The sequence below is a fragment of the Urocampus carinirostris genome, chromosome 5 (assembly GCF_059441175.1).
Source record: "Urocampus carinirostris isolate Australia breed hairy pipefish chromosome 5, RoL_Ucar_1.0, whole genome shotgun sequence".
In the NCBI taxonomy this organism is placed as follows: domain Eukaryota; kingdom Metazoa; phylum Chordata; class Actinopteri; order Syngnathiformes; family Syngnathidae; genus Urocampus; species Urocampus carinirostris.
The window spans coordinates 20,853,401-20,877,414 of record NC_142353.1 but is presented as its reverse complement, the minus strand read 5'-3'; the positions used below and the strand labels follow the sequence as shown (position 1 = coordinate 20,877,414).

Genomic DNA, 24,014 nt, shown 5'->3' with positions numbered 1-24,014 from the left:
AAATTGAAGACTGGACTTCTAAACTGTGAGGCAGACTTGCTCATTAGGCAGCCACTGTGTCTGTGCTTAGCACATTCTGATTTCATTGATAGTAGATTGATGAAATCTTATAGGAAAACAGCTGAGACTGTTTCATAATAACCGAGGTGAACTGTGAGAATAAATCTGATTTACTTTTTAATTTAGCTTGAAGCTTATCTATGCATTGAAACATTGACTGATTAGGTTGACAAGCATCGTTAAGTGGCTATTGTTTAACTTTGGATGCCCACTGTAAAGCGTCTATGCTTTGAGGTGATGTGCCTCCCGCTAATATGTCATGTTTTGGTCGTTAAGAATTGACATAATTCAACAGTGGCAACATGCACGGGTGGGTCAGCAACAGAGTATTCAGAGCAAAGTCCAACACTCAAGCTGCATTTTTATGTCAACAAAAATGATGCCCGTATTTGTAATCTAGGAACGAAAATAGTCAAAAAGCATATAAAATCAGGCCATAAAACACAAACACACACACATGCACGCAAACACACTGTATATTAATTGCCCGGTGACTTTGAAAATGTTCATGTTTATATGGACAGAACGACAAAATCTAAATGACACCCACACCGGGACCAGACCTTTTATAGCTTTTGTGCACAATTCTGTCAATGATTACACTTAAATCAGTATAACAATTCAAGTCAACTGTAGAACCTGAAGTGGTTTAAAGCTAAAACACGGGCTAATCAGCAGAGATAGGATTGATCATGGAAAAAAATACAATAAACTGATCTCTACAAAATACTTTATCAATACAACCAATATTTGATATATATCTATCAATAAAATATATAAAAAAATAACTCCAAACTTCAGCTACAGAGGTTGGAGAACTCCCACTTCCCAAAAACAGAAGACAACTTCTAGACAGCAAGGCTGTAATGCTTTGGTTTTAATCTCATGCAGCAACTGGCCCAAGAGAAGGGAAACAAAAAGTCACATTTATTTCCATGAGAGTATATTGCCTGAAGACTTTGCTGAAGCTCCATGTCCAGCAACTTATGCCTTATAAAATATTTTTAACATTCCACTTGTAAAGAGACAAGCCCTAACCCTAAAACCACAAAGTAAACTTCAAATATTTCGTCTTCCAGAGCAACAACTGAAAAACAGCTTTGACTTATCTATGCTGCTAAAAAACTCAAATTGAAGATTATGGCAACCCCTGCATGTGCACATGCATGTTCACAATAATACCTTTTGCGCTCGCCTGCAACTGGCTACCATTTAAAACACAAAGCGCTTGACTAAAAAAAAGAAAAAAGAGTGGGCAAGTAAATCAGTAATCAGGCCTTGCCAGCAGCACACAGCTATTATTTCATCACAGTACACATGCAGCCTGTGACTATTGTTTTCATTGGACAAGCCATCCTTTAGCTGCAGACCGCTTCTAAAGCAGATTTATTGGGAAGGTGTTTGGCCAATTGTGAATTAAATCAATGTCTGTTAACTTTGCTAAATCCTAAAGGAATATAAATTTAGAAAAATGTTAATATATGAGCAATTACAATTATTAAGATGCAGATTGTTCAGCAGTAAAAAAAACATCATAATAAGAAGACTTATGAGTAATATCAACTTTCCCCTGTGTCAACCCAGTCTACGTTGTCAGTGGCTATAATTCCAAGAATAACCACAGAGTCGTTTTCCAGACAATTTTTCTTTTCAGCTCGACAATGTCCCGAAACAAAATCTATGCAAAGTCAAGCTATCACACATCAGCAAAAGTACATCAATTTACCCCAAAAAACATGGAATGACAAATAAACTGGACAATGACAAATTAGAGACTACATCAAGTGATTAAGTGAGGAGTCACAAGTGCATGATAGCATAACAGGTACTTGTTGAAATACTGTATTTTCTTTTGTTTGGAGGATCAATGCCCAAGTTTGTTCTCTCTTTCAATGGCAACTAATTTCATTGCATCACGCTGCCCTATGCTGCAGGCCTGCACATGCTGTGTGTGCACATGGAGTGGTTTTGTCAGCATTTCTGTAAATGTTGCGCTAGCTTTCCTGATTGTGTGAAAGAACCCCCTCCCAGAAGCCTCCAAACACACACACATACACAATTTATGTTCACAGTAATCAATACATTTTTCTCATTCTTGATGCTATATTCAATTTGGATGTTTGAACGTGTAAACGTGTAATATTTATTTTCCGAATGTGTCGGTAATCAGCTAGGGATAGACGCCAGAAAGGCATGGTGGAATTTAACTCTTTAGAGCAGGGGTGGCGAACAAGTTTGAAACAAAGAGCCGAAATTTTTAACTGTGAGAGTCAAAGAGCCACACCACGCACTGACCTGCCATGACAGACAAACACACACAAATACACAAAATTAAAAACATTTTCCCATATTTCCCATAACACACTCCTCTCCTTACAATACAACAAAGATTGTTCTTGTGTTGATTTCAAGGAAAGTGTCCACCCTCAATACACAAAAAAAAAAAACTAAACATGAAACAAGGCAAAGAGCCACAGTATATATGATGAGTCAAAGAGCCGCATTCTTATTGGCCAAGAGCCGCATGCGGCTCTAGAGCCACATGTTTGCCACCCCTGCTTTAGAGCATGCACTAATGGGGTTTGTTATACTGAGTAGTATATACAGAGTAGAAAAACAAGTGACATTGTCTCAAAAATGCTTTTATTAGATGTTAATTTGACTGTTCAAGTACGTTTATGCCTAACTCTGTCGGGTCCTTAACAAAATATGATACAGACGTGATGCAGCTTGAGAATTCTCAATCAACTGGATGCAATGGAAGACTTCATGCACAAATTTCAGCTAAAACTTATGTTTATTGTTGGTGTTGACTACGTTTCGAGTATTGGTGCTCATTAACATCCGTTGCAGCCTGGAAGGGGATTATCTCATGCGCAACACTTTATCAATGGTCATGTTTTCCTCATTTTTTTTGTATTAGTTTTTCATGATCTCCCGCATGGTTTCAGATCAGGGAATGTTGTAATAGTTGTCTGTGCTGCCCTTTGAGACTCTCTTTGATTAAAGTCTAGACAAATAAATATAGCGTGACTAAAAAAATATATATATTTCAAATAATGTATTTTAATATCAAATGTAATTATTTCGATAACATATTGCATTTTTTTGCATTGAAATGGATTATCTTATTTAAGGACAAAGCTTATGATACATAAATAAATGTATACAAAATTCAAAATTGATTATTTAATCGAGATTACTCTAGATTAACGCCAGAATTGGAGTAATGAGTGAGACTGACAGGAGGACTGGGAAAAACTTTACAAAACATTCAAAACAATTTCGAATATGAAGCAAATTTGATTATAAAACAGGAAAAGTCTTTAAGTTATGCGCACGAAAGCAGCACACATGCATGCCAAAAAAAAAGGTGGTTTAAGATGGTAGGTTTCTCTTTCACAACCTAAATCCAGGACAACAGCTTCTAAAAAAAAAAAAAAAAACACCATTCGTCAACTGAACCAAAAAGGAAGTGGAAGAATAACAGAGGCTAGCGTGGTGTACCCTTCAGGAAGATTTAGCCGGCAAGATGCCTCCACTGTGCGTCTTATCCTATCATATGTCTCCAGATTTTAATGGGCCATGATATCAGCACCATCACGGCTCAGCTTCCTGTCAGGAGCAAGCACGCACAAACACAAGCAAAAGTGACCAACACAAAGCTTGCGCCAGATTTTTGCTTGGAACTCAATCTGTACTCCCCCCATTCACTTAAAAAGTTATCGAATGTTGGAGGCCCCAAATCTTCAGCTGTCCAAACACCTGCCACCATATGTTCATGATTATCAACATGCTACTTATTCTTATTTCCAAACATATGCTGCATTGAACAGTTCTTCCTGCATTTTTCTCTTTATGATGAAACAATGATAGACATTTGACGTTAAACAAGATGGATTTTCCATTGCAACTCCATGGGACTCAATGATTATACAGAGATTATGGTCCCGAAACACATTGTATTATTTTTAAAGGTAAAGGACCTTCTCATCCACTAGCCATACAGAACAAGAAAGTTGAGATGCATTCAATCTTATTTCTATGAACAAAAACATTTTTCATCCACACAAAAACTAGTAGGGCAGCACGGCGGCACAGTGGTTAGCGCATGTGCGGCACAGTTCATGTCTTGGGAACCTCCTGCGTGGGTTCAAATCCAGCTCCAGACTTCCTGTGCGGGGTTTGTATGTTCTCCCCGTGCTTGCGTGGGTTTCCTCCGGGCACTCCGGTTTCCTCCCACATTCCAAAGACATGCATTTCAGATGAATTGGCCGGTTCAAATTGTCCCTAGGTGTGACTGAGCGAGTGAGTTGTCTGTCCCCGTGTGCCCTGCTATTGGCTGGCAACCAGTTCAGGGTGTCCCCTGTCCACTGCCCGATGATTGCTGAGATGGGCTCCAGCCCCCCCGCGACCCTACTGAGGATAAGCGGTGTAGCTAATGAGATAAGATGAGACAAAAACTATTAAACCTGTTCTTTTTTAATTTTGTCTACAAATTTGTTTTTTGGGGTTAAATCTTTAAGTTTGATGAACAATTCCAATGTCCAAAAGACATATAATATATTTATGAAGCCCCCCTTTATATTGAATTAAACATGTCATAATTGTTTTTTGTTTTTTTGTTTTTTTTCTTCTCCCTTGAATTAAATAGCTTTGTATGGCCACATTTGGCCCCTGGTAATTCATTTTGATTTCATTAAATAAATTAGCAATTAAAATTGATGTTAAAAAACATTTATGAATAAATTGAGTCTTGAGCAGGTTAGCTTCAATACTAGTTACTCCACATTAACATAATTAGCATGTTTGTTTTATTCAACAATTGATGTGCCTGGTTGATGAAGTGAGTATTTTCTCTATCCAGAATTTCAGGAAAGACATCCCCTGTGTAACAAAACGTTGTACTCTATTAGTATTAGAATCAGCATCCATTCAATACATTTCAATTCAAATATTATTTGTAACCTGGTCATCGTTTTTATTTTATATTATACTTAATTATTCTATATTTTATTCTTTATACCTAATGTGCGGTCCCTTCTCAAGGTTGCAATGTAACATGTCCCTGTAAGGTAATTACTTTTCTCTGTAACGAGTACTTTGACGAGTTTATAAGAAAATTTTGTAACTTTAATGTCGTCAATACATGGTGCGTGCGTTACCGCGTTATTCTGCAACTTAAGAAATGCAGATTATAAATTACATGTATTTACAAGTATTCTCATTGCTGAATACTTCTGCATGAGAAGGGTCAACACAAGGAAGGCTCCAGGCCCGGACAACATTCCGGGGCGGGTACTTAGGGAGTGCGCCGATCAGCTGGCTTGTGTACTAACAGACATTTTCAACACCTCGCTAGACCAAGCCAAAGTACCATCATGCTTCAAATTTGCCAACATCATCCCAGTGCCAAAGAAACCCCAGATCTTATCACTCAACGATTACCGGCCCGTTGCACTGACTCCTATCATAATGAAGTGCTTTGAGAGACTGGTTAAAGAGCACATCACCTCCAGTCTCCCCTCCTCATTCGACCCCTTTCAGTTTGCCTACAGGACAAACCGCTCCACCAGGGATGCCATCTCCTCTGCGCTTCACCTGAGCCTGACACATCTAGAGGAGAAGAACACCCATGTGCGGATGCTGTTCCTGGACTTCAGTTCAGCATTCAACACCATCATCCCACAACATCTGGTAGACAAAATGAGACTCCTGGGTTTCAACACCCCCCTGCGGAACTGGCTGCTGGACTTCCTCTGTGACAGACCCCAATCAGTGCGGATAGGTCAGAACAGTTCAGATGTCATCTACCTCAGCACGGGCTCCCCCCAAGGCTGCGTCCTAAGCCCCTTGCTGTTCACCTTGATGACACACGACTGCGTCCCTAGGTCCGCCACAAACCACATCGTGAAGTATGCTGACGACACAACAGTGGTGGGCCTCATCAGGGATGACAACGACCTGGCCTACAGAGAGGAGGTGGAGCAGTTGGTGGGCTGGTGCAGGGACAACAGCCTGGTCCTGAATGTCGACAAAACTAAAGAGATCATTGTCGACTTTAGGAAAAACCAGCCCAACCATGCCCCACTTTGCATCAACAACAAGGCTGTGGAGGTTGTCAGCAGTATCAAGTTCCTAGGGGTGCACATTACAAACAAACTCACCTGGTCCGTGAACACTGCATCACTGGTTAAGAGGGCACAGCAGCGCCTGTACTTCCTGCGGAGGATGAGGAGAGCCCACCTGCCCCCACCCTCCCTCATCACATTCTACAGGGGCACCATAGAGAGTATCCTGACCAGCTGTATCTCTGTGTGGTGTGGAGGCTGCAGCGCTACCGACTGGGGTAGTGTGAGGAGGGTAACGAGGACAGCAGAGAAAATAATCGGGACTACACTTCCCTCCATTCAGGACATTGGCCAGAAGCACTGCCTATCCCATGCTAAAAACATTACCGGGGACCCCTCTCACCCCCATCATGGACTGTTCACTCTGCTAGCCTCTGGGAAGAGGTACTGCAGTGTGCGGTGCAGGACCACCAGGCTCCGCAATAGTCTAGTCCCCCTGGCCATTAGACTGTTAAATGGTCAATCTAACATATAGTTAACTTAAATCTAAACGGCTGCTAATCTGACTTTTTGCACTACTGGCAGTTTTTTTTTTTATTTTTTTTTTTAATAGCTTGCCACTCCTTGCACATTGCTCTCTGCACTATTGTAATTACAGCGTTATTGTTACAGTGTTAATGTTACTGTGTACCTGACTTGTTAACCTGACTGCCCATTTTGCACATCTGGTTAGCTACTCTTCTTGCACTATCGGCACTATGGTAAAATACTATACGTAGCCAAAATACAATACAACATTATTTATATCTGTACATTCAAGGAAACTGTGGGGGTCAGATGCATCGACATTTCGTTCTGTATACACGTGTACTAGAATGACAATAAAGTAGATCTGAATCTGAATCTGAATCTGAATGACTCACATTGACACATACAGCAACATTCACTAAGGGTTGGCATGTTTATATTTACCTACATAGTAAAACTGAATCCAGCTATAGCCGCACCGTGTCAAGCACAGAGGTCGCTGAATTTCTCCTCATGGAGATATTCTCCCTACCGTATATACTCGCATCTAAGCTGGTGTCGGTCTATGTGCGCATATTTAATTGAGTGTCACCAGTAGAACATGGGGAGGGGGGCATGACTTTTTCAGGGACAACAAACCAACATGAAATCAATCAGGCAAACATGAGCACTGAACTTAGGGAAAAAGTGTGCTGAAATTTTTTCTTTTATTTGTAAAATTATTTTTGCAATACACCATGCCTGAAAAAAAGGAAACGTCTTGGACAGTATCCAGAAATGGAGAAAGATCTTTGAGTGGTTTGAAACCCATGGACAAAAGTGATATGGAATTTTCTCAGTTTATTGCCCAAAGCAAGAAATGTGATGGTTTAATTGCTTCCACAGGTTGGTGTACACATTTTCATCCAATTGTTATATTACGTGGCTATTTTACAGCAGAATAGCTTTTGTGAGAGTATAGATGGTAATTTATAACAACTTTGAGGGCAACACACTTTTTCGTGTCAGTAATCTGGAGGGCAACAGAATTACTTTTTAAATGAAGAAACTGGTAAATTGAAGTAATGAATGTATTTCAGAATGGAGCCCAACCCTGCTAAAGTCAATTGTCACTGCTTTCCTCAAATAAAGTTGAAAAAATATTTCATAAATCAGTTACCAACCACCTAATTTGCGTGTCAGTTACATGGAATTAAATAAATAAATAAAACATTGAAGCAACCCTTGATCATTTATACCAAACTGATTGCATTACTCATCTTCAACCAGTGGAGACACATTTTTGTTTTTTGTTTTAAGTCAAGTCATGTTTATATGTATAGCCCATAATCACAAGGAGTCTCAAGGGGCTGCACAGACAACAGATTATTGCAAACCACAGACTACTATTACACCGTCCTCTGATCTAAAACATACACGAGGGCAAGGAAAAACTCAAAAACTCAACATGAGCAAAATGAAGAAACCTTGAGAAGGGACCACACTTGAGGTAACCCCCCCTTCCAGGATGACCAGGCTGCAATGGATGTGGCATTGACAAATACTAATAAAATACAAAAAAACATAATTGAAATATAAAGTAAAAAAAAAACGAAAATAAATAGGATGACCTGGTTGGAATGGATGTAGTATTACAAACAATACACATTGTCAACATGAAAATATGTATAGAGGAAAGATATGGATAAGTAAATACAATTAACGCTTCGAGCTTTTTTCTTTCTAAAGGAAATGACGTAGTGTTTTTGCAATAAAATTTCATTTTGCAAGCAAAGTGTCCTTGTGTTTATGGAAAGCATTTCACAAACATTTTAGTCATTAGCAAAGGATCTAAATTTGATCAATTGTTACTTAGTAAATGAAATGTTTTTCATTCAAATGCTCAATTTAGCATGTCTTCATAATGTCATTTTTGAGATCATTAATTTAATATGGATTAAGATCATTTCACTCTCAGTGAGCCTATCATTGGCACGCGTCCTTGGCCAACAGCACCCTGCAAGCAGCTGCTCTGCTGGCTCATCACTAGATTCAGGCTGAAGCCCAAAATCCCTCACATCCCTGTGCAGCTGAGCTCAGCAAAACACCATCCTTGATGTGTCACGGATTATGAAAAAGAAATGTCAGTGACTACACTGAATGCTGGTAAATTTCTTCTACGATGTAAAAGGATTTGACATGATGAAAACAGTAGCATGTGATATCATGACTAGATACCATTTGGCATGCAAAAACGGAATCTCAGAGGAAATACAGAAATACTTTGCCAACACAAACCCATAATGCACAGAAAAATGAGCAGTTTGATTATTACATTTAATATTTTTGAATATACACCTAAGAATAACTCAAGCGACCCCAGATGGGAAAAAGACAATAAACAAAACATTGTTCTAAAATATCCAAATTTACTTTTTTGTTTAAATCTAAACTGACGAAATGCAAAAAATTAATTGTCTTTATTGTCATTGATATCAACATAGTAAACATTTACGAGAGAATACTTGGCACTCCATGGTAAACACGTAATAAAGACTTAATAGAGAAAAAATGTACACTAGAATGTCAGGATAAATAGACAAAAATATTTACAATGTAGTGCTTTGAAGACTGGCCTACATTGTAATGGTAGTGCAATGACATGCTGCTTACTCATGCACTTTATAAATCAACGTCACGGCTGCATCTCCCTTACTGGATGACCATGTTGTTAAAGTGGATTTTGCAAACCTCTCCCAAGATTCAAAAATCATAAACTGCAAAAACCTTCAGAGACACACCCCCTTTGTAAACTGAATTTGTTTTGGTGCCAATAAATGCATTTCATTTTCAATCTTGGATACATTTTGACAGAAAAAAAGGATTGCTCTCTGACTTCATGTTTAAATGTTTGAAAATATAAATCCTGATCCGAGTCTGACTTATCAAACGGACTAGGACCATATTCAGAGTGCATGTGCAAATGACACAGAATCCCAAACCCCATGTAAACGTACCCACTCACTTCTTACATATTTAACAGTAAAGCATAAATGCACCCAAATCTAAATGATGCAAGAGGTTTTTAAGGCATAGCTTAGACTTTAGACCAGGGGTCAATAACCTTTTTGAAACAACAAGCCATAAAGGCAAAATATTATGATTTTTTGGGGGGAAAGAGCTGCATCATATATTTTAAAAAAACATTCAACAAAACCGCCAAACCTGCTTATTCTTCAGCACATTTTATTTCACTATGTAACATATGATTTGATCAAATTTATGAAATAATAATAATACCACAGGCTGCATCCTGAATCACATCACTTAAAATGTGTCTCCTTCCCACAGTTACTTAAGATTGTTGAGCCTCTCTTCGACCTTCATTTTTGTCATGACTAATGACTTCAAGATGCGAGCAAAGTTATTTTGTAAAAATGTCACAAAATTTTGCAAAGGAGGATCCCGACATATTTACCTTCCGCGCAGACGGTGCAGGGCTAGAGACGGGAGGGAGTGCATATGCTCTTTGCATAGCTCTACCCATCCCTACTGCTCACCCACTCAAATTACTCTAGGACTTTGCTACAACTTCTGGGTATTTAATCATAGTTATGTGGCATTTCATCATAAAGTGTCTTAATAATGATCAAATACAGACAACTCCCTACTTACAAACATTCGATTTACGCAAAAGATTTTTGGGGATGTCGAAAAATATCTAAATAAAGTTAGATTTTGTATTGTGTTCAGCTTTTCCCGAGTAGAGAACAGTACTGTAATGCTTCTTCCTGCCGTGTGGCGATGTGAGAGGTCACCCAGCATCCACACCAAAGAAGAAATCAGGCTTCTACTTCCTGGTTCGTATGTAACCATAACACAGTGTGCTGTATCGCTAGTGCGCTAAGAATTTTGAAAATTTTATTGTTTAATATCTCGTGCATCCATTCAATATGGTCGGTGTAAAGTGTAAGGAAGAGGCGAGCCGTTTCTTTTGAAATGAATGTGGAATATGAAAGATTGATGCGGTTGAGAAAATGTCCGGAACGCTTTTTTTGGTCCACTCTCTACCACGGAGGAGGACCTCATCTTCCAAAAGTAAGTTAAAGTCAACTTTATTTATCTTTATAGAGCATATTGTTTTATGAAATGGTTATTTTTTCGTACAAAACAATACAGGTTACTTATACGAGCCTTAAACATACTTTTATTAACCATAAACAAAAACAGAAAATAGCACTGAAGCAACTTACAAACAAATTCAACTTACGAACGATCGTCTGGGACCTAAATTGTCCGTAGGTTGGGCAGCGTCTGTGTTGTTTAATGACCTTCCATAGAAAGGATTCCTTAGCGATGTACAGCCAACACAGTGTTTTGGTGGGACATTTTAACTGTAAACTGGAGTTAAAATGTGCCCTATTTATACCGGACAGTACTGTGATTAATCTCAGGGTTGGTTCGGCTATGCTTGCAATATAAAGAGGTTAGTCCAATGCAAATTTTGAACTACATGGGGAAAATCGGCATGGAAACGAGTTTGTCTCTGAACCATACATACTCATGAAAAGAGCAATTCATGGCTGGAGAGCCATAGGTTTCTGACCCCTGCCTTAGACAGCTATTTTGTCCTAAGCGTTCCAAACTGCTGACATTGAACGAATGAATCAAGGATCAGGATTTATTGCAGCACTATTAATACAATGTATGACACAGGTAACACAACCTTTCACATACATTTGTAATCAATCATTAAAAATTGGTATTTTCCTATCCAAAATGATAATTGCAAAGTTTATTACATGCGTAAACATGGACACATACACCTTTCAAGTGTTGCAGCCAATAATTTTTTTAAAGGTTTATTTGCCAACAATACAACTTTATATTACTGTAAGGAGTACCTTATGGAGCTTTTTTGTATAGTTTATTTTTCTGTACTACGGACAGACTGAAGAGATCTTTTCTTCCTCATGCCATGAGGCTCTTTAACTCCACCCGGCAGAGTAAAGGCCCACATTAAACCACACCACCTACATTGGATATTACCGAATCTTACTGCAATATGTATTCTGTGTAGCACTATTTAGTTACTCTATATAACACGCTACAGTGGGCATTTGCACGTCACACTGGGTATTTGTATATTGTATTCTTTTGGCTTTATTATTGTACTGTTCTCAGCTCAGGGATGCTGCTGGAAATATGAATTTCCCTTAGGGGATGAATAAAGTATCTATCCATCTATCTATCTATCTAGTTTAAAAAATAACAAAATCAATTCTTAAATAAATGGTCTGACATGAAAAAAACTAAGAACTTAGTGATCTGGCACTAGACAAACCACATATCTTAGCATAGATAGGATAGATAGATAGATAGATACTTTATTCATCCCTGAAGGGAAATTCACATTTCCAGCAGCATCCCTGAGCTGAGAACAATACAAAAATAAAGCAAAAAGAATACAATATACAAATACCCAGTGTGACGTGCAAATGCCCACTGTAGCGTGTACTTACTGTTCACTCAACTGACATTGAAAGAGTAGATGGAACACGTATTCAGTATATTAATGTAAATTTATTTGATTAGTTGCAAAAATTAATATTAATATTTTTTTTAAAACGTCAAAGTAATATATTTACATATATGCAGAAGGCAGTAAAAACAGCAGCTATAGCAGAAAAGAGCACATGTTCCTTTCCATTGTGTCTCGTTGCAATCAGGTAATCAGACGATGCAATTATTAGCAACATAAAAATTTACAGCGTCATCGCAATCTGTATTTGCTGATTGCTATAAACTGCAAGGGGGAAGTTATCAAATCAATTGACAAGGAGATGCATTCTGAATGGTTGCCATTGCTTTTACCTCAAGTTCCGAGAAAAAATGGAAAATATTATATATTTCCCCTCAATCATGTAAAGAAAAATCACTCAAAACTAAGCACAATCCGTGTAGAAATGAAAAGCAGGGGGTGGGATAAAAGCTGAGGAAAGACCAAAAAAAGAAACATTTTCCAATCAAGTCATCAATATGCTTGCACATTTCATTTCATTCAGAAAAAGGATCCAAAAACATTCAGCCCTAGCTAAACAAGGGCATCCGAAATGCAGATAAAAACACTTATAAACAAACAAAAACAACACAGTACATATGTCTGTGAATGTGGAACCCTAAATGTGTGAGGTTTACTGTCAATCAATCTCAGGAGAATGACAGAGATATTTTTTTACGGTGGGGCGCGTCATTTGAGGTGTCTTAAAAAAGTTAAAAGTAAAACATTTTCTCGTTTAAGTATGTGGTATAAATGCTCAACTTGTCACGAGGCGTGGTGGCGTGGAAGAGGACCGGACCAGAACGGAGGCAGGAGGCATGAAGGGAGAACTCAAATGCGTTGACGATCCATAAGTTTTATTTTACAAAATAAAAGTCGCCCAATACTCCGGGGCAAAACAGAACAACACAGAGTTCCTCCGGCACGAACTCAACAGGACATGGCATAACAGACTAAAACATGACAAGGCATAACAGCCTAAAACAGGACAAGCATAACAGACCGGGATTGTGTATAAGAGTAATGAACCCGCAACGGCAGAGCCCACAATGCAGCCTTAAATACAGACCCACAATTAGTGGAACTGCTTTCAGCTGTTGCCCAGAGGGCGGGGCAGACTGGTCACCAAGGCGACCGTGACACAACTGAGTTCAAAGAGCCTTTATAACTTGTTTTGCCACCGAGCCTATCTGCTTTTTAAAAGTACAATTACTTTTAGCAATGCTGTTCCGGGACATGCAACTCATTAGGTAGAAGGACAGGGGTGGAGGTTGGAAAGTGACATTATGCTTGTCACAGTTTTTTGTTAGTGTAGCATCAAAATGGTAAAAGTACGAATAAGCCGGTTTCATTTAGAGGTTAAATGCCAACCCAACCTCACAAAAAAGTTAAATAAAGTGTTTATTTGAACGCATGTTGAATGATCTGAATGAGTCTGCTATGAAGACTTCACGCCAGGAGATGGCTGCAAAGAGGAGCACAATTTCAAATTCCTTACAACACCTTTAAGTACTCTTTACAAAATTAATTTTATGCCCCTTTTTCAAATCGTTCTCAGTTTTGAATGATTTGTCTGTTAGTCTACGATACGGTTATTCTTGATTCTGGACGGATGAATGAATGGATAAGGGAACGAATAAATAAATAATGTATTTTGCAGAGACACAGATATATTTGCAATTTACATACACAATTTTTAATCTTGAATGTGCATTTATTAAAACATGATTTTGAGAACTGGAGTAAATCATGAATATATTTTTTTAGATTTGTTTATGATTCCCCATATAGGTATTAGTTAAAAATTACAGTAATATGTACCTTACATTTTCAATGACAGAAAGTCCCTCTCGTTACAATTTAACCACTAAGAAACACTATGCTTTTTTTGCATGGCTCATAATAAATGTCCATTTTTGACACGTATTCCTTGCTCTAATATACATTTCAAAATGCCCTTTTTCGGTGTAGCATACGCCTGTCTTCTTTGGACGCAACCCAAAGGGAGCAATGACACGTAATAGGACAATGCCGTACAAACTAATGCCAGCTGCCATCATCACAAGGGAAGAAGAAATGCATTCCCAAAGTGAAGCCACCTGAGGGCAGTGTCTGCATCATTTTCAAGCAGACTTGATGAGACAAGTCAACAATTTCAAGCATTTACAATCACTTTTCCCAAATTTAAGCACTTTTCAATCCTTGAGGATTTCAAGCACCCGTACAAATCCTGATGTATGGATGGTGGCAGAGTGCTCGCCTCTGGTCCAATGGTCGCAGGTTTGATTTCCAGCACCTCCAAGTTAAATGTAGAAGTGTCCTTGGGCAAGACACTGAACTCCTAATGCCACTGTGGCCGCTATCGTTGTGTGAGTGTGTGTGAATGCATAAGAATGAAGCACATTGTAAGGCGCTTTGGGGGGTCTTCAATGACTTGAAAAGCGCTATATGAAAGCAGACCTATATCATTTACATGGATGGATGGGGACAGTTCTGAGGTCATGAGATCGAACCTTCCTGTGTGGAGTTTGCTTGTGTGGGTTTTCTCCCTGCCTTAATTGGCCGGTCAAAATTGTCCCTAGGCGTGAATGAACGAGTGACTTGTCTGTCCCTGTGTGCCCTGCGACCGGCTAGCAACCAGTTCAGGGTGTCCCCTGCCCACTGCCCGAAGATAGCTGGGATGGGCTCCAGCACCCCCGTGACCCTAATGAGGATAAGCGGTGCAGATAAAGGATGGATGGATGGATGCGTTATCTATAGTAAAAAGGTGCATCATTATTCTGTCTATCTGGTCCACTTTATGGACAATCAAGGCTGGAAAACATAAATACAGCTTCATCACGTGTTTTACTGCAGAAAGAGGGAAGTGTCACATGCACTTCGGTTATTCACAGGAAGCTGTCCAGTTAGGTTGTTTTAATAAGTTAGCGTTGAGCATTCGACACAATAGACTTCCATGTACAGTATTGACTTCCTCCACACCTGCAGGAACTAGAAGCGCATGCCTACTCATGCATACGTATTATGACATGACCACTAATGAAGCACATGTCAGATTTTACGCGAAGATTGAGGAGAATTGGCAGCTACTTTGGACAAAATCAATTCCCATTCAGTGATAAAACGTACACACCCGATGGTAACATTAACCTGATGCCACTTCAACATGTGGCTGCATGTTTTCCGTTAAAAGCGTTCACGAAAGGCGCTACACAAAGAATCTGAAAAGTTATATTGTTTGTTGTTTGGTAGGGTTGTTTTACCTGTTGATTTTCAAAGCGAACGCCCGTCGTTCCGCACTGGTCACAGAAGCCATGGCCCATGGGCGACTGGCGGTCGAAAGTCCGAAAAAAGAAATCGGTGTGATGCTACTCCGATGCCGCCGTTTGGTTGTCTTGTGTTCGGCTGACTTGTGCACACCCGCCGCGCTAGTATTCGCCCGCCCCGACTGTCAACGAGGCACCGCCTCCTCTCAGAGTCGGGGGAAGGAGTCCTCTCCACGAGAATCTCCGCCGCCTTCAACAGTTTCTTGATTTTACGGTACAGAAGCGAGTAGTGATGACTGTCGTTCGCAACGAAACGGCTTCATGAGCCGACTCTTTGGAGTGAACGACGAGAACTGGCAATCAGGAGCCGGCTCCCTTTGAAACACTTTTTCTTTCTTTTTCTCTTGCTTTCTCTCTATGTCTGCCTCTTTATCTATCTTTCTCTTTCTCTCTTCCTTTCTCCTTCTTTTTCTTTCTTGTTCTCTCTCTCTTTCTCTCTCCCTCTCTCTCTATCTCTCTCTCGCACTTTCACTGCCTTTGTCTTTATTTCTCTCTTTGTCCCTCTATTTCTTTCTCTCGTTCATACTCTATATCTCTTTATATATTTCTCATTCTCTTTCTCTCTCTTTCCCTGCAGTTTTCTCTATTTCACTCTTCTCAACCTTTTCAGTGTGGAGTGCCACTTTCAAATTTCCTTGTAAATCAGTGTGCCACACCAAGATTACTGACTTGCACATTTTTTTTAATATCCAACAGAGCTGTCATTTTACACCAGTCCAAATATACAACATGGATAGACATTTTAATTGTATAACTCAGTGTTTTTCAACCTTTTTTGAAAGAAAGTACACTTTTGTTTGTAAAAAAGTTCCGAGGCACACCGTCCGTTGAAAATGTTTGGAAATGAGGTTGAAATATTTCACTTTACTACCTCATCACAAGGGAAGAAGAAATGCATTCCCAAAGTGAAGCCACCTGGGGGCAGTGTATTAGTATACAAAAAGAAGAAATTCTCATCTCATCTCATTAGCTGCACCGCTTATCCTCAGTAGGGTCGCGGGGGTGCTGGAGCCCATCCCAGCTAGCTTCGGGCCAGGGACACCCTGAACTGGTTGCCAGCCAATCGCAGGGCACACAGGGACAGACAACTCGCTCGCTCATTCACACCTAGGGACAATTTGGACCGGCCAATCCACCTGAAATGCATGTCTTTGGAATGTGGGAGGAAACCGGAGTGCCCGGAGGAAACCCACGCAAGCACGGGGGGAACATACAAACTCCGCACAGGAAGTCCGGTAGCTGGATTTGAACCCACACAGGAGGTTCCCAAGACCTTAGAACTGTGCCGCACACAAGCTAACCACTGCACCGCCGTGCTGCCCTAAAAGAAGAAATTATTACTTAAAATAAAAAGTAATGATGTACTTTGTTTTTTTACAGTAAAATCCTAAACCGGTTTGTTAAACAAATTAAGTTATTAAATGTAGTGTGCTACCTCAAGAGTAGATAATTAGTACGTAAAAAGTATATAAAAATCCACTGCCACCTACTGATATGGATGAATATTTCAGTTCCTTGTCTGAAGATTGCAAAAATACTGAATGATGGCCTGATTTTTTGGAAAGATGAAATTGGGCAATTTCCAGCGGCACACTAGATAAGGTCTCACGGCACACTAGTGTGCCCCAGCACACCTGTTGAAAAACACTGGTATAACTGACCAATTTATCTTCCACTATTCTTGTTCATCCATCAAGTAAAAAATGAATGTGAATAACAAGTGGAAAGGCCTGTAGCCATCCATGACTTCAACTTTTTGCCACAAGAATGAACCAGAATCAACCACCCTTTATTAACAATGAACTACAATCAAAAAACAAGTTCTATGGACAGCTACTGTACCATTCATCAATGATATCTTGTTGAAGAAAATATCAAAACTTGAAATAACAGCAGCAAAGCAGAAGGCACGCGCGCACACACGCATACACGCACACACACGCTTCTTTAAAATATTCGCCATCAGTAAATGCTTTTCTGTGCTTTTCTATGCAGTGAGCAATGTGATAGCTCGCTTCAGTGGGGGTGTTTTTAGCAGTGACAAAGGTTTTCAGGGTGTGTGTTTGTTTACCATACCTGGACACTGCGCGTTTTCATGTCTGCGTCATGTCAAACTCATCCTTGAATTCATGTTCATGTTTCGTCTCGTAATGACGTTTAACACTTGCTGTGCGAGGTACAACGCTCTCGAGGCATAATGCACAAAACAGCACGGTCATTTTTTGCACAAAGCCTCATTTGTCTGTCCACGCATGCTGGAAAGAACAAGTTGTTTTTGCTGGAGGAGCCGTCATGATTCGTTCATTTATCGCGCGCGTGTGTTTCGTTGGCTGGGTTAAAACACGGATCTCTCCTCTGCGAGGCACCCCGCAAACGCACACTGACACACAAAGCAGAGAAGGAGGGGCGCTAATGTAAAGCCTCTAAATAACACAGCACGCTGTCAAGAACCAGAACAGGACCTAATCGCGATCGATTCCAATTGCCCGAGTTGATACTGGACAGATGGGGTCGATACCGGACAGGACGGGACAGACAAGATAGATAACGAATCAGGATATCAAAAATAAACAGGAGAAACTAGACGGGGACAAAAACTGGAGAAACTAAAACGAAAACAGACAGAAACAAAACCGAAACCCGAAATTAAACAGGACAAAAATGAACGGGAACAATACCGGATTGGAGATATCAACAGGAAAACAGGACCGAGTCAGACCCACGTCTTGTGGGCCAGAAGTTCGTTTGACGGGCTGACAAAGGAAGCAAGAGAGCGCTGAGCTTAATATAGACAGAAAGCCAATCTCTCAACGAGCCGCAGCTGGCGGCACACGGGCGCGGCCAATTGGGCGCCATCGCAACCATGACACGCGCAACTGAAAACGTCTAAATTCCAGGTAAAAAGTCGCATTTTTAAGATATAATCGTTATTGTTTTGTCGTGCGCTCGCGTGCCACTAGTTAACCCCTCGCATGCCACTGCTGGCACGCGTGTCAGAGGTTGCCGAGCCCTGCTCTCTACTTTTCCCTCTCTTACTCTTTCTTTCTCTCTCATTCTCTTGTCATCTCTATTTAATTAATCTCTCTATTTCCATCTTTCTATGTCTCTATCTTTCTCTTTCCTCTTCTTTCTCTCTCTTTCTCTTTATTTCCTATTTTATTCTTTCATGTTTTCCTTTTTTTAATTTTATTTTCTCTATTTTTCACCTTCCCTCTGTCTTTCTGTCTTTCTCTTTGTTTTTCCTTCTCTCTTTCACTCTTCTGTTTCTTTCTATCTCTCCTTCTCTATTTCTTTCTCTATTTCACTGTGTTTCTCTCTCTTTCACTCTCCTGTTTCTTTCTCTCTCTCCTTCTCTCTTTCTTTCTCTATTTCACTGTGTTTCTCTCTCTTTCACTCTCCTGTTTCTTTCTCTGTCTTTCTCGTTCTTATTCTATCTTTCTTATTGTCTCTCTTTCTTTCTCTCTCATTTTCTCTTTTTCTCCCTCTGTCTCTCTGTTTCTCTCTCTCTGTTTTACTATGTTTCTTTTTTTTTCTCACTCTTCCTTTCTTTTTTTCTTTGCCCTTTCTTTCTCTTCTACTCTCTTTTTCCTATTTTCCACTCTTTTTATCCTTTTGTATCTTTTTGTTTTTTTACTCTTTTTCTTGTCTTTTTCTTGTGTCTTTTTTTGCTTTTTTATTTCTATTTTTTTTATTTATTTTTTCCTACATTTTTTCTAGCTTTTTCTTTTTTCTTTTTATTCCTAGCTTTTTTTTCTGGTTTTGCCTTTTTCTTAATTTGTTCTTCTAATTCATATTTTTACTTCATTGTCTTTTGCATTTTTTTCAGCTGTAATATTTTTATTCTTGTTTCTGTTTTGTACTGGCTTTTTATGTCTTTTTCTTGCTTTTTTCTTGCTTTTTCTTCTTTTTTCTTCTTTTTTCTTTTATAATTTTAGTTTTTTTTTAATTTCTTTATCATTATTATTATTATTATTTTTTTAATTCATTTTTTTTTATCTTCATTCTCCCCTTTCTAAAGTCATTTCATGCATAATCTTCCATGATAATTGGTAATATATGGATGAAAGCAACACAACAATCAGAAGAGCCTTAAGGGGGTCGGCTCTTTTTCATTATTCGAGCTGAAAAAAACGCTTCTTCTGAAAGAGAGGAAACTCCCATGATTAATAGTGAGCGCGCTTTTTGATTCCAGATTAAGGAAGCAAGTGCTCGCGAGTGTCCTTCCTGTCCGACTGAGGGCGCAAAAATAGATAGGGACAGAAAGAGACTATTATTGATATTATTATTATCATTATGATGCTTATTATTATGCGCTGTAGACTGGTCTCCAACCATTGACACGTCACAAAAGTATGGGCAGTCATAACCGTGAATGTGTGGGCGTGGTTTGCGGGCTCTATCTCGTGGTACTTAACTGAATTAAATGAAGTCATTATTGAATCATCCTTTTTTTTCCAATAATTCATTTCCGTGGTTGTTAAGTTCCAAAAATAACATAGTTTAGTTTTTCTCAACCCTTTTTGATCCAAGGCAGATTTTTTTTCACTAAGAATATCGAATCACACTGTCCGTTTAAAAATTATTACATGTTGTTTTTACTTAAAGCATCTCTTAATGATAATAAAAACACTCCATCGTGTATTATTTAGAACAAGAGTTTCCAACCTTTTTCAAGCTTAGAGCTACATTCTGATACTAAATAGGGCAAAGGGCGCCCAGTTTGATATGCATTTCTAAATTAACAACTTATCATGTTCTTACTATGTTATTACTGGGTAAATATGAGAAGTAGGGTTAAATAGACTCAGTCAACCACTGAAAAAATCGTTTTGGACACCGCTTATTTAGAGTCTCCTTTTTTTTTTTTAAACCTAAATTAATTTAAAACCACAACATTAATTTGGGGGGCACGGCGCTGGGTGGTTAAGCTGCAGCCCTACGGTGCAGAGGTTTAGGGTCCAAGTCCAGCTACCACAGCCTCCCTGTGTGGAATTTGTATATTCTCCCCGTGTCTCCGTGGGTTTCCTCCGGGCACTCCGGTTTCCTCCCACATTCCAAAAACATGCATGTCAGGTCAATTGGCCGGTCCGAATTGTCCCTAGGTGTGAATAAGCGAGTGAGTTGTCGGTCTATGTGTGCCCTGTGACTGGCTGGCAACCAGTTCAGGGTGTTCCCTGACAACTGGATAGCTGGGATGGGTTCCAGCACCCCCGCGACCCTACTGAGGATAAGCGGTGCAAATAATGGATGGATGGATGCAACGGGAATCGAACCTGGGTTGCAGCTGTGATAGCGCCAAATCCTAACCACAAGACCACTAGGAAAATAGATGACATAGGAAAAGGCATCCTATTTGATCTCATCGTAAATGGATGGATGAATATTGCTTTGTATAATAAGTAAATATACACAAGCTATCAAATAATAGGGATATTTTTCTTGAATACTTGGTCGAGAAATTTGTATTTATTTTTTATAACATGAGGCTTACCCAGAGGGGATCCGACACGATTGTCTGCCTTCTTGCTGCTATGGGTACCCCCAAAACCAAAATCTTGTGAAAGGCTGGGCAAAAAAGTAAGAAGCAAAATGGTGCGGTTTGGTCACTTTGAGTCTCTGTCGTTCGGATTCTTGTGCATCGTAGCACTCATTTTCGGTTGCACTACACAATACAGTGACGACTAGAGGTCAAATATTACACAGTGTCCCTTTAAAAACAATAATGATTTGAATAATAATCAAAATCACATACACTATCGATAGAATTGTGGGTCAAGAAATAAGCATTTATTTTATATATTTATTGTAACATAAACCTCACCTATAGGGGAAGCTGAACTATTGTCTGCCATTTTGTTGCTACAGGTACCCAAAAATTGCAAAGAGGCTGAGGAAGAAAATTGAGAATCAAAGTTATGCAGTTGAATCTTCCTTGAGCTTTTTATCACCCGTTTTCGGTTGCACTACACCAGGGGTGTCCAAACTTTTTAGAAAAAGGGGGCCAGATTTAGTAAGCTGAAAATGTGTGAGGGCCGACTTCAGCCCGGCCTTCTTTGAATAGTCTTTTATGAATTCACCCTTCGTCAAAAGTTTGCGGTGCTTAGCGGTCAGTGACGTGACCTCGTAGCACGCCTTTGTAGCATTTTCATTTAACTCGCGGGGTCTCGTGAAAAAGCCCTGTTGTCTGTCCGGTCTGGAGCCTTCGCTCTGAAAACGCTGGCCTACTGGTGATCCCAAGAGCCAAGAAGAGATCGACAGGTTTGAGAGCGTTCTCCATTTGGGCCCCAGTGATGTGGAATGCTCTTCCTCCTGAGATTCGATCTGCAACCTCAGTGGAAATATTTAAATCTAAGCTTAAAAATACTTCTATTCTATAGCATGTGAATAACCTATATTATTATATATTTTATGTTGACAATATCTGTGTATTGTTTGCCCTCATGAAGGTTTTAGATCTGGGGATGTTGTCATAATACTCTGTGGTTTGCAATAATCTGTGGTCTGTGCAGCCCTTTGAGACTCTTTATGATTTGTGAGGGCTGTACAAATAGTTGCTTCACCTTTTCACTGCTTTTGTTTTCAGTTAGATTTTTGTAGTCGGACTGTTTTTCTGGCAGTACCTCTTGATATTATATTCTTTAAAAACGGCCGCAGTCTTTTGGCAAATTGGGCAGACACAGTTGTTTCGGATTTCGGTTTAAAAACTGCTCCAATTTACACTTGTCCTGGAAGCGGCGGCCCTCATAGTCAACTTTATTTTTAATTTTTTTAATTTACAGTGGCCCTGTGGGAGAGTGGCCTAAAATTCTCACAGAAAGCCAAAGGCAAGACGGGGGTTATTGCCATGACCTGGTGAAATTGTATCCCTTTTTATGTACAAATTTATTTTATACTGCAGTCAACATTCCTTTTATGAAAGGCCTTGGGTTAGAACGCTTGCCCTGACACTGGGAAGTCGCTGGTTCGAGGCTCGGTGGAGTCATATTGGGACTTACAATATTAGTACCAGTTGTCTTACCGTTCGACATTAGAGGTCGGAATTGAGGGGTTTGGTTACCTAAGGACTCCTAACGAGATGTTGCAACAACATCAGTTGGGTTGTGCGAGGAGGTTGGTCATCCCCTTCTCTGTATCAATCCTAGAAAGAGTCAAGATTGTGAGTGGGTTCTTGACTCAAGCCACCTCCAGCTAGGTGGATATGGCTCCAGTATACGCAGTACATACAGTACACAGGTGATAGAGGCCGCGGGCCAGTAAAAATTTGATCAATGGCTGTAACTGCCACCCGGTCTGGACTTAGGATATGTTTCCTCTACACAAAGAAGAATCTAATGTTCAAATAAGGCAAGTTTTTCTGATCATTTGTGGTCACCGTGGCTCAAGAGGTCCATCCATCCTTTATCTGCTCCGCTTATCCTCGGTAGGGTCGCAGGGGTGCTTGAGCCCATCCCAGCTATCTTCGGGCAGTGGGCAGGGGACACCCTGGAGTGGTTGCCAGCCACCTAGGGACAATTTGGACCGGCCAATTAACCTAACATGCATGTTTTTTTGGAATGTGGGAGGGAAACCGGAGTGCCGAGAGGAAACCCACGCAAGCACGGGGAGAACATGCAAACTCCACACAGGAAGGTTCGATCTCATTACCTCAGAACTGTGCGGCACATGCGCTAACCACTGCGCTGCCGTGCTGCCGCTCAGGAGGTCATACAGGTACATTATTTTGGATTTAATTGTATATTTAACCTGTTTTATATGTTTTACTGAATTTGTATCTTGTTTTTCTCGCAAAATAACAAAAGTAATACTAAAGATAAGCAAGCATAATTGACTAGTGGAACAAATATTGTAACGTTTTTTTGTGTTTTTTTTTGTGTAAAATAAGAAAATAATCATGAAATAACTTCACTTTATTTGATTTTTTTAGCACATTTTGCAGTTCTATCGAAACAGCTTCATCAAAATAATACAATAATACGCCTTTGACTCCCCCATGAGTGGATAATTGGTGTATAAAAAGACAAAATAATAGTGATCTGCTGCAAACACCTTATATCAATGAATAGTACAGTTACTCTACTGAATCTCTACTGGAAGAAAACAAAAATACTGAACAACACCATGCTTTTTTGCAAAGATGAAATTGGGTAATTTCCTGCTAGACATGGTCTCATGGTTGAAAAATGCTGTTGTAAATTACACCCAGTCATAAAATAATAAACTGATTTATATGTAAACATGAAGGGTTTGATCTTTTTCCCTTAAAACTAAAAAAACATTGTACATTAAAAACACTTAAGATTCTGTTTAATTGGTACTGAACCAAAAAAAAACATTTTTATTCAAATACTTTAATTTATGTTGCTACTTCCAATTTTAGTATATGCAAACTTCGATAAAAATGTTAATTTATCTTCACCCATCACTCCATCTCTTGCTCTTCCTCTCTTTTTTCATGCTTTACTTTTAACACATTAAAACTATATTTTGATA

The 24,014-nt window shown here is 39.5% G+C and overlaps 1 protein-coding gene across 3 annotated transcripts in view; it reads right to left on the bottom strand.

Annotated features, from left to right (window-relative positions):
- dock8 (dedicator of cytokinesis 8) overlaps positions 1 to 15,686 on the bottom strand; it is a 118,113-nt gene extending 102,427 nt beyond the window's left edge. For all 3 annotated transcript variants that reach the window (XM_088336129.1, XM_088336131.1, XM_088336130.1), the window contains exon 1: positions 15,462 to 15,686. In XM_088336129.1, the coding sequence (XP_088192255.1) occupies positions 15,462 to 15,514 (53 nt within the window). In that variant the 5' untranslated portion in view covers positions 15,515 to 15,686. The remainder of the gene's footprint in view (positions 1 to 15,461) is intronic.
- Positions 15,687 to 24,014: the final 8,328 nt, after the last annotated feature.